At 33.4% G+C, this 12,573-nt stretch overlaps 1 protein-coding gene across 4 annotated transcripts in view; it reads right to left on the bottom strand.

Annotated features, from left to right (window-relative positions):
* The window catches only part of LOC115888636 (zinc finger protein 502-like), a 136,355-nt gene that overhangs the window by 51,205 nt on the left and 72,577 nt on the right, over positions 1-12,573 (bottom strand). For 3 of the 4 annotated variants that reach the window (XM_030908405.1, XM_030908408.1, XM_030908407.1), the window contains exon 2: positions 1,341-1,540. In XM_030908405.1, the coding sequence (XP_030764265.1) occupies positions 1,341-1,540 (200 nt within the window). The remainder of the gene's footprint in view (positions 1-1,340; positions 1,541-12,573) is intronic. The other variant, XM_030908406.1, reaches the window with a different exon arrangement.

Raw genomic sequence — 12,573 nt, 5'->3', positions numbered from 1 at the left:
TTAAAGACTTAAATTTTTTTGAATTGACTTAAATTTTGTTGTTTGTGAGTGCTTTGTCGATGAAGCTGTTTTGGCTTTTTGCACAATAAAGCGTTGTTTGTTTTTGTTTGTTTGTTTGTCTCGATTTTTATTTGTTTAGTAGCCACATTTTTATTAAACAATAAAATTATAAAAATTATTAAATATACATGTTTATTAATTTCTTGAATTTGAAAACAGTTCTTTTCCACGAATTAATAAAAATCTTAGAAATTTTAGAATTAAAAGAAGTAGATATTGATACTCTGTTTAATAAATATTCGATAATAAAAACTTGTGTTAAGGAAATTTGGCAATCTATACTAATATATAAAATCCTTAAGTGACTGACATACTGATTAATCACGATCCTGCTCAAACCACTCAACGTAAGAAGCTCAATTTTGGCATACAGGTTGATTCTAGGGTGTAGAGGTTCGATAAGAAGGGATTTTTCGAAATTCCAGTTCCAAGAGGGTGAAACCACCCCTCAAATATTACAATATTTTTTATTTAAAAAACGGTCAAGTTTCCGAAAAAACTCTTAAACACATATATTTTATTTTGTTTTTTTACATATTTTAAGATTTTTAAAAAATGTATACAGGGTGTTTCGAAAAATCTGGCCATTGATTAATCACGATCCTGCTTAAAGCGATTGACGTAAAAAGCTGATTTTTGGAAAACAGATTGACTTTAGGGTGTAGAGGTTCGATAAGAAGGATTTTTCGAAACTCGAATTCTAAGGGGGGTGAAACTATCCCTCAAATATTAAAAATATTTTTATTTAAAACCGGTGAGTTTTTCGGAAAAACTCTTAAACACGTATATTTTATTTTGTTGTTTTACATATTTTAAGATTTTTTATAAATTTATACAGGGTGTTTCATAAAATATGACCATTGGGTAATCACGATTCTGCTTAAACTGCTTGACGTTTAAAGCTGATTTTTGGCAAACGGATTGACTGTGGGGTGTAGAGGTTCGATAAGGAAGGGCTTCTCGAATCTCAAATTCCGAGAGCGTGAAAACGCCCCTCAAGTATTGAAATATTTGTTATCTAAAAAACGGTTAGTCTTTCGAGAAAACGCTTGGTCAAGCATAATTTATTTGGTTTTTTACATATTTTGAAATTTTTAAAAAATCATAGAGGGTGTTCCAAACAGTTGGGTAATTTCTTAACCACGATTCTGCTTAAACTGCTTGACGTAAAAAGCTTATTTTTGGCAAACAAGGTTTTGGTTCAAGAACCTTTCCAAGAGTAACTTTAAATCGACAACCTAATACTAAAAATATAATAAAATCATGGTTCTAATACTTACACTGACCTGGTCTCTTTGAGTGACCGCATCAGCCTCCACCCCAAGGGGCGGCACAGCCGTAGGACCGCAGGGTTGCGGTGGGCTGCTGGCCCCTTGAGGTGTGGGCTGTTGCTGGGGTGGTGGGTAAGCGTCTTGTGGTCCCCATTGAGTTTGCGCCCTATCCATACCATCTTTGTAAAGTACGTACGGCGCTGCTGTGTCTGGAAATAAGAAACATCCAATTTATTTTGTGTTAAATACAGTAGTAGATACTAAGTAACTTAGAATAGTCCAAAAAATACCTTTCCCCTTCTGTAAACACTGTCATATTGAGATTTCCCAAAAACCCAAAGCTTTTTATTCTTATTAAATGTTAAATTTTTGGAGAATTATAACCTCATAGTTCACATTACCGGTTGTTAAATTACCTTTAGAAGTATATAATTATATCCCTCTTAATATAGAGTATTAGAAATAGATGAAAGCATGGAAAATCGATCAAGCACATACTTTTACTATCATTTTGACAAATATGAAGTTTACACGGTTGTAACAAAGGATGAGGGTACAGAGAATGAACAAAGAGCAGATTGATTGTATTGAATATCCTGCAAAACAGAGTGATTCTGAAGTACCTATCTTACTTGTTTATATTTTTGAGGAAGACATAAACCTAAACGAAATAAAATGAAACTACCTCTCCTAAAAAATAAAATTCATAACCTAGTTGCATAAAACCAATTACATAAAAACCAAAATCAAGTTAAAGTATGAAATCTGGAGTGGATGCTGTGAACAAGACTCATTATGCTGTGTCTAGGATTAGCACGTGTTGCCCATTTAAATCTGTTGCGAATATGCTTAATTTTGAAGAACTTAATGCAATATGTTTATATGCAATGAAGAGTTTCCAAAAACCTACCCTAGATTTCTTGAATGTCGAAGAACCATCAAAATCTACTAAAGTACATGATCTCGAATCATTACGTGTGTAAAAAATGTCGAAGACTGGCAAAGGAAGGTGCTACTTATGTCTCAGACATCATAACAGGGAAAGTTGAGTTAGCTTCCCCATGTGCACCAAATGGATATGTAAAATCGTAAAAGCCAAAGGAGTTTCTCAATCCGAAAATTCAGGCAATTAATATTTAGATACAATTTACAAGTTTTTCAATGTTTACAATCAGGGGCGGATATAGGAATTTATTTCCCACAAATAGCATAGTTAAAAAGAAAAAAGCATCATAGTTATGGTAGTGAAGTATGGCCTTTGAAAGAAAAAAACCTTAAGTTACTCGAAGCTACAGAAATGGACTTTTGGAGGTGCGCAGCCGGGAAATCGAAACTGGATAGATTAAGAAATGAAAGAATTCAGAACATCATGGGAGTTAAGCACAGAATATCAGAAGACATCAAAATTAACCAACTCAGGTGGTACGGGCACGTACAAAGAATGGAAGATAGTAGAATCACAAAGAAAATACTCAATTGGACACCGCAATGTAAAAGAAAGAGAGGGAGACCTAGACGGAGTTGCAGAGAAAGAATAGACGGGGACATCAGAACAAGAGGAATAGACGAAAACCGTCGAAAACCTTGGACTGGCAAAGACCAATGGAGACTGGAAATTAGAAGACGGCGAAGAACGTTATGAACTGATTTGTATATATTTATTTTTGGACCGTCCCACAGTGGGGTATTTGACACAGATAGTTGATCGAAATTTTTTTATGTAGACCTTATATAAATTATTGCTATTTTCATTTAAAGAGGAAATAATATGAACAAAATAAAGGATAATTCGTCGATTCTAAAAAAAGAAAGAAAAATCATTGTTCCAGTGTTTCCACGGTCAATGCCACTAATGCCAGTAGTAATATCGCAACTAATACTACTAATGCTACGACTGATCCGCGAGCAATGCCCATACCACTAAAGTCGCTACTAATGCCAAATTGTGCTATACTGCTAATGGCACTAATGCGATCGCTTTGTACACAACAATGCCATAGCGGTTTACACCTCGCATAAGTATATCACTGATTGGCAAATTAGAGGAAACCAAGAATGTTTTTCTCATTTTATCAGCAAAGTTTTTCTCATTATTCGCAAAAAGTCGCAGTATTTTATTTTACTGTATGAAAGCCCAATGTTTACTAAGTAAAACGTATATAGACAATATGCTGGATTCTTCGAAATGCGTAACTAAATCTCTAAGTATAATAAAAGTGTCACAAATTTAATCAAATTTCACTTCGTCCCAGGGACGTACATTTTATGTCCATTTTACGTCGGTACGTCCCGGGACCAATTAGGGACGTACTATGTACGTACACAGTACGTGCCCCATGTACGTTCTATTTACGTACATTGTAGAACTTCACTACGGACGTACATGCGAGTACGTACTACGTACATATCTTGAAAATTTTTGAAACGCATTACAAAATGTTATTTAATTTTAATATCATGACTGGATTATTTTGGTCAGATATACCCAATAATAATGAATGGACTGGATCAGTGGATCTTTTCTAGGCTAACGTTAATTCAAGTCACTCTAACCTACTTCTACTTCTTTTATTAATAAATCTAACCCGACCGCTATAAAAATGATTTCCTAAATTATCCAATGACCATAATGCATGACAGCCTTTGAAGAAACCTAATGGGTTAAAAATGCAATACATTATGCAATCAAGCCTAACAGGAAAATTATGCAGTCCTTTGTTTAAATTTCCCGCTAAGTTATTCGTTCACATTCGAGTCTTGTCGGAATCGGAAGTCGGGCGGTTTCTAATGGCGTTTTCGATTGGCAGAACTAGAGCGCATGTGCGCACTCAGTGTAGCTCCCTCTTTTATTAATCAACGTAAAAAATAAAAACAACAATACACTGAGTGCGCACCTACTCCGATCCAGTTTTCGATTGTGTTGTGTGTCATGGTGGCCGTAGGTTGTTTGGCTTCCGCTTTGTTTTCTTTTGTCGTTGCCTTTGTTGCTCGTTGTTTCCAGGTAAGTTAAGGTGTAATAATATAATGTGACTATTTCACCTAGTACAGTCACAACCTCGAATGATTGAGAATCGGCTCATTCAATTTTTTCAAAACAGAGGCAAGAGTTAGATATTTGAATACTTAGTTTTCTTTTTGTGTTTTTTAGTTAGAAGCAGTTCGAGAATAAAGAAATAAAATATCTATCAATATCCAATAAAAGACAGAGTGCGCTAAGGGTGTAGTTGACGGACCGATGCCAGACTCACGGGTGTATCAAGACATAATGGATGACCCTGTACCTGAGTTTTTATATTAATAAATATTTTATTTTTGAATTGAATTATTTCTAATTAAATTCATGGGTCGTATACATGTCGTTGAAAAATGTACGTCCATAGTACGTACATTGTACGTACTTTCGATCATTTTACGTCCAGTTTTGGTCCGGAACAAAACATAAAATGTACGTACCTGGAATGTACGTACATGCGACGTACATAGTACGTACTTTACCACATCTCAGGGACGTACCGGGGACGTACATAGCGTTGGAAAATGTACGTCCCTAGTACGTACATAGTACGTACCAGGGACCTGACGTTCGTCCCAACATTACGTACCAGGTACGTACATAGTACGTACCGTGGCTGTATGGGTTTAGGGGGGGGCCAAATAAAAAGTAATGTAGAATAATGCTTTTTAGGGCGCCATTTTTAACCCAAAAACGGAGTTCTACCGGCAGGTAAAATCTGGGTCTAAGAGATATTTCCGATTCTTACTTTTTAAAATTTCATCCTGTAAAAGCAGAATAGAGGTGGACAAAGACTGAACGAGTCGTTCATTTGAACGAGTATTAAAAATGAATCGTGAGATTCGATTCAATGCTTAGAATATGGTTCGTTCAATTTAATTGTAGCCAGCACGGATCCATAACATTTAAACGATGAGCCGTAAAAAAGAGTCTAGAGAATAAAAAAAACAAAAAAAAAACCTATATAAAGCACTAAACAAACATCATGAGTATAAAATGCAAACGATAAGAAAGTTATTTACAAGAAAAAAACTTATTTAAACTGTGTTTAGTACGGGAGTATCTGTAAGGTATTTAATGTTCACGTTAATATTTTTGTTAAAATAATATTACCGACTATAAACCATTAAATGTCGAACTAAAAGACGAAATCGTGTTTTTATCCAACTCCAAATAAATATTGTTGGCCTCTGCTCAATATAATAAAAACGGCGTCAGCGATGGTTATAAAATGAAGATCGCTGTCATTTTATATGTAATATTATATGGGGAATGTCATCGATGTTCATTTCCAAGCCAACTGGACGTCATTTTTTTTTTTCGATCATGGCTCATTTCATTAAAATATGGCTCTAAAAATATTAAATTGGTATTGAAAAGTCTTTAACAAATAGTATACAGGGTTGTTCACCACATACGACACGGAGTATTGTAGCTAAACGATTATATTTTTACAAATTTCAAGTTTTGGGTTCGATGAAGGACTATTAGAGGTACAATTTAAAAATAATTTTACAAGATACAGAGTGTCCCAAATAAGTAAAAAATATTAAAGTTGTATTCTTTTTAATGGAACACCCTGTATATTATTACATTTTTAGTTTCTACGATTAAAATAAAGGTAAATTTGATTAAGGTTTATTATACTTAAACCTTACAGTTTTTGAAATATTTTCAATTTTGTGAAATTGCAGTAAAATTTTTAAGTCCTCATTTCTCCAAGTGTATCAAAGTTTTTAATACTAAATATTTACTGAAGTTTACTTATTGATCAGTTATTGTGTTGCGATAATAAAAATAATACTACTTTATACAGAGTGTCTAAAAATTTATTTTAAATAATTTCTAGCTTTAAACGCCAATAATTTCTTTAATTTAAATGGAACGCCCTGTATATTTTAGGAGAACCAGATGCACAATTTAATTGTCTATCAAATTGTATTATACCATTTTTACCTATCCCTTCAAGTTTTCGTAGAAAATGCATTTTCTTATAATTAGACCTCATTTATCAATATACCTATGGAATATTGACATTTTATTATTGACACCTATGGAATATTGACATCATATATTGTAGTAATATTATAACATTCTAGTAATATTATCGTTTTGCTAAAAACGATAATGTTGTATGCAAAAATCTATTTAAATCTTTATAAAAGAGTATACCATTAATTAAATATAACACCATTATTTCCGCCATATACTAATCCGCCCAGTACATACTTAATTGTATTCGTTAATAAATTATTCTAAATAAATGTGGATTTGAGTCAGAAATCAATATAATAATAAGTTATCAAAATTAAAGTCTCTGTTATAAATAAGCATTTATTAAAAAATGAAATATCATTTTTAAGGTGTTACTTTTTATCACACTGTCTAATACCCATACAAAATTGAGTTTTTTAGTATTTGGAGCAATTATTATTAATCAACGCAGTCGGTTAATGTAATTTGAATACTGGAATCATATTAATTGGTCCTCTTTAACAAATATTTAAACAGTTTTTTTTTATTTTTAATGAAATAAACGAATTATATCCACAATATTAGTATCTGTACTCTTTAAAAATTTGGTACATCTTTAAAAATAATCTCTAATGTCAATATTCCATAGGTATATTGATAAATAAGTTCTAAATTACAAGAAAATGCATTTTCTACGGAAACTTAAAAAGATAGGTAAAAAATGGTATAATATAATTTGATAGACAATTAAATTGTGCATCTGATCCTCGTAAAATATACAGGATGTTCTATTTAAATTAAACAAGTTATTGCCGTTTGAAACTAATAATTATTTAAAATAAATTTTCGACACTCTGTATAAGGTAGTATTATTTTTATTATTGCAACACAATAACTGATCAATAAATAAACTTCAGTAAATATTCAGTATTAAAAACTTTGGTACCCTTGGAGAAATGAAGCCTTAAAATTTTTACTGCAATTTCACAAAATTGAAAATATTTCAAAAACGGCAAGGTTTAAGTATAATAAACCTTAATCAAATTTACGTTTATTTTAAAAGTAGAAACTAAAAATGTAATAATATACAGGGTGTTCCATTTAAAAAAATACAACTTTGATATTTTTTGTTTAATTGGGACACTCTGTATCTTGTAAAAATATTTTTAAATTGCAGCTCTAATAGTCCTTCAACGAACCCAAAACTTACGATTTGTAAAAATCTAATCGTTTAGCTACAATACTCCGTGTCGTATGTGGTGAACAACCCTGTATATGAATTGGATTGCTAATTTAATATTATTGGGGGGTAAAATAATCAATCCAATTACGTCAGTGTCAGAAAATGCTGTAAAACAAATGAAATAACTGTATATTTCTTTTTCTAGTCCTTTAAGTAATTGTCCGGCCAAATTATCGCCGGTAGTGCCAGTTACGATTCTTGCTTTTATGAAACGTAAATTGTGCATGTGGTTCGTTCAAGTGAACGAATCGTAGGAGTCGATTCAATATGAGAAATTGAATCGTGTGATTCGATTCACTAAAAAGAATCGTAATGCCCATCACTAAAGCAGAATGCAGAATTTTTCTTATTATCCACTTTAAATTGTAATTCTTTTCACATATTGAAAGTGAAATATTCGCGAAATCCGCGAATAAATCACGTACCTACTCGACCGTCGCGTCGCCCTGCTCTGGTAGTCCTTTACGAACATACCGAAGATGCGACGCGCCACGTACCGTCTTATAAATAAATCGGCTGTGGCGCGGATCTCTTAAAATCTAAAATTAAGTCTGCGAGAACATAAAGAAGCCCAAAAGCGGTTTGCATTGAGAAATGCAGACGGGCGATGCGGCGTGTCCTTGAACACAACACTCGGCCAACGTTGCAGCAGCCGTCGCTGCCGATCCGAGTGCTGCGGGCGATGCATGCTAAAGTTCGACGGGTCGTTGGGGTTTTATTCGACTACATGGCTATTTAACCGGGACGATCTCGATATACATTATTTTTATTTACACAATGACAATCTAAAAAGTAAAGCTTCATTCAGAACCTCGAAATCAGTGGAATAAATTAGTAGTTTCAATTAGCGTAGAAGTTTGTTCACCTAATTTTAAAGTAAGCATTCAGAACGTCATAATGAGTGGTAGTAATTTTCAATTAGTGGAAAAAGTTAATAAACTTTTAACTTTTCTACTAATTATACTTCAAAATTTGCGAGGAATGTCATGTCCGTCAAGAAAAATTTTGGTTAGAAATCAAAAGTTTATTGTTTTATAAGTTAAATATTATGCTTTCTCTACGGATACAACAGACTACCGCAAGCTGTTGCTAGGATATTATTATTTTCTTTTAATTTTATAAATAAAATACAGTGTGTTGCATACAAGAAACTTTATTTTATATAAGGACACGTATGAAATACCTATTGAACATTGGAAACCGACGTTATAGCACGATCCACGATGGTTTTTGCAGTTCATATTATGAGTTCACAGTTCACAGCACAGCTTTTTAAGTTTTTAATGCCACTTTTTCAGAATTATCACGGGTTTGAGTAAATAAAACTTAAATTAAACTCACGTTATGGAGCTGTTACAACAAACGTTGTTAACCAATTGCTGATAGATTCAGAGTCGCAAAGCATATTTCATAAATAAATGTACTTGATAAAGCCTGTTTAATTCAAAATTAATTTTCGATGTATTTAGATTAACAGATGACAGTCTAAAAATAACTATATACATATATTTATCAGGATAATTAATAATATTGATGATCTAGATTGTGATATCGTATGTCGCCTTATAACATAACTTTGACCCGAAATATCTCCTATAGATTCTTCTGTCAACGTAAATATTTTAATTCAAAGAATTCCTACTTATTTATAACTGTTTCAGTTACTAATATTATACCTCTAAAGTGTTACATTGATTTCTTATTATACCCTCCGAGGTTAGTAACAGTCAATCAAATTCCTTTGTTTCAACAGATAAAGTGATCTTAAAATTACCGTTTTCTGCAAACTCATCGCGAGCGGAATGTTGTTGACTTCCAGAACGGTGAAGAATTTTCTTGTTACTTTTTCCCGGAAAATATTCATTGAAATATTAGTTTAATAGAATAGCATTCTAAAGATATATTTGATTAATGATGCTCAGATAGTTTTTATAATAAAAATAATTTCTTTATGGAATGTTTTGTAATACCTTATATAAAAAATCATCTTATTGTTGCGGACCCGTGTGGACTCGACCTAACCTAACTATATGTCCCGCCCTCAGATGACCTGCATTAAAGAATAGACACCGTAATGATTCATTCGGACGTTCAAGTAAAATCGAGTTCCACTGGAATGGAGTAGTACATACGAGAACAATCGAAACCTTCTCTATGCACCTAACGATCTATGGACTATTCTAGAAATCTTTAGCTGTGGGTATAAAAGCCGGCGGCTGTGGCCTACAGAGGGCAGTTATAAATAAACAAGTACAGTTGACGCGCGAAATCCAAAATAAATCATTTCTAGATAAATCGTTTGTAAATACTTCTTTAAGTCTTTTATCGTTATTGTTTTTGTTAATTAGTGTAAATAAATAGTGTTTAAATAAATTGTGACTTTCTATCCACACGGAACCTACGAAATACGTAACATTATAAAGGATTATGAAATGATATTTATAGAAAGATAAAAAACTATGGTAATCGCAAAACAATTTCCGATGCACGTGATCAACTTTGAGTGACAAGCGATGGCAACAGCGCTGCCAGATTATGATGGATTTATGAGATGAATCTTAATTTAAAATTAACAACAATTCGTTGTATCTGTGCAACACTAATTAATTTAATTTAGTATCGAATAAATTAGATTAGAATCGAATTACTCTGTACACATCGCCTTAATTTTCTAAAACTTTAATTTCAACTTCTTTGCAGAAAAAACACCATCATTAAATAAGACAATATATTTCAATTAATGTACTTTTCTAATTAGTTTGACAGAAATAATATTTTTGCTGGTTAATGATAGTAACTGTAGATTTATAGCTACGAAAGTTATAAATCTATGTTTAAAGATATTGATGTATTTCTTTAGACCTAATTAAATGTGAAATGGCGTACGCAAGCAATGTAAGAAATGGTACATTTTTACAATTATATATATTTACAATTTTACACTATTTTTCACCTAAAAAATAAATCGACAATATTAAAGAAGATTGTTTTAACATTGATTAAACGACTTGATGAAACAATATAACTCATTAATTAATATTTCCTGTTATAAGGGGTATTGTTATAGGGGTGTAAGTTATATCACAAACTTTAGGTTATATATCCAGGTTTTATAGCGTTCTACGCCTTCCGATTCCCAGTCTCCATTGCCTTCGATCTTCCCAATCTCCTGAAGTAAATTTCTTTTCGGACATGGCTCGGTTAATGCCCTCAATCCAGGTAACTTTAGGTCTTCCTTTCTTTCTTCTTCCCGCTGGTGTCCATTTTAGGATTTGTTTTGGTAGACGTTTCAGCCATTCTCTACATGTCCATACCACATTAGTTGGCGTTGTTCGATTTCATCGAGGATAGTTTTTTTATGCCCATAATCTCTCTAATTCCCTCGTTCGCTATTCGTTCTATTCTCGACTTTCCGGCAGATCTTTGCCAAAATCCATTTCAAGAGCCAGTAGTTTACGCTCTAAAGTTTTATTTATTTGCCAGGTTTCACATCCATACAATACAACACTGTTAAATATTGCAGTGTATAAAAGGTGTTTTCTTTCGATAGAGATGTTTGTTGACCATAATACTGAGTTTAGGCATCCTATAACTCTCGTTCCAATATTTCTTCTTCAGTTCGTCCACTTTGGCTAATCTTTGTTCCGAGGTAGGTATAATCTGAACAATATTGTACTATGCAGCTGTCGTCCACTTCCAAATCTGTTCCCTCTCCACCGATACACATGTATATAGTTTTACTGCAATTAACAGTTAATCCTCACTCTGCGTATTCTTTAAAAAGTTTCCTCGCCATGCATTCAAGGTCTTTCCTATCTTGGGCCACTGTCACTTGGTCATCAGCAAAATGAAGAGTATATAGGTAGGTATCATTTTTTAGTTCTATTCCCATTCCATTGCAGGATCTCCATTTCTTTAAGGCTTCATTGAGTTAGATTTTGAAGAGAGTTGGCGATAGACAACATCCTCTACGAAGGCCTTTGGTCACATAAAGGTTTCTGATATGTTACTGCTGATCTTTATTCTGAAAATTCTTTAAGGTATAGCTGTTTGATGATTTTTGATAGCTGGCGATAGACAACATCCCTTACGCAGGCCTTTGGTCACATAAAAGGTTTCTGATATGTTACTGCCGATCTTTATTCTGGAAAATTCTTGAGTAGGTATCGCTGATGGCTTTGATAGCTGTATTGTTTAATTGGAGAGTTCTCCAGCCCTTAGTATGTGCTCGTATATGCCTCGAAATGTGAAAAAAAAGCGGAGAGACACAATTCGGCTTCATCAAGGGGATGGGTACCAGAGAGGCTTTGTTTTCAATCAAGCTACTGATCCAGAAATGTTATGATCAACGCCAAGATGTCTTTGTTGTGCTTCATAGATTATCAGAAGGCTTTCGACAACGTTAAACACGACAAACTGCTCGAGATAGGAATAGACTCCAAAGACATTCGAATCATACAGGAACTATATTGGAACCAAACCGCGGAGATAAGAGTTAACAAAAATTTATCCACAGACACCTCCAATGTGTGTAAAGGAGTCCGCCAGGGCTGTATACTGTCACCAATTCTTTTTAATATATACGTCGAATAGATATTTCAAATGGTCCTGGAAGGAGAAAGTGGAGGAATTAAGATTAACGGAGTTCCAATTAACAATATAAGATATGCAGATGATACAGCAATCCTAGCACCAACTTTAGAGGATCTCCAGCAAATAATAAATAAGATAGGGGACATGGGAAATCGTTTCGGTCCTAAAATCAACGCTACCAAGACCAAACTTATGGTAATAGGACGCCAGCCTATAATCAACACCGCATTGACCGTGGATGGAAATATTATAGAGCGAGTACCACGATTTAAATATCTGGGTGCCATGATCAATGAACGATGGGACTGCTAACGACTTATGCAAAGTCAACACTTTTTAAACTTAAAAACTTCCTATTAGCACGCACTCTCCCGCTAACACTTAGACTATGGGGAGTAAAATGCTACATATGGCCCATT

The sequence above is a fragment of the Sitophilus oryzae genome, unplaced genomic scaffold (assembly GCF_002938485.1).
Source record: "Sitophilus oryzae breed Bouriz unplaced genomic scaffold, Soryzae_2.0 scaffold_805_pilon_pilon, whole genome shotgun sequence".
Taxonomy (NCBI): domain Eukaryota; kingdom Metazoa; phylum Arthropoda; class Insecta; order Coleoptera; family Curculionidae; genus Sitophilus; species Sitophilus oryzae.
Note: the sequence above shows the minus strand (reverse complement) of the source record. Positions and strands in the feature narration are given on the sequence as shown.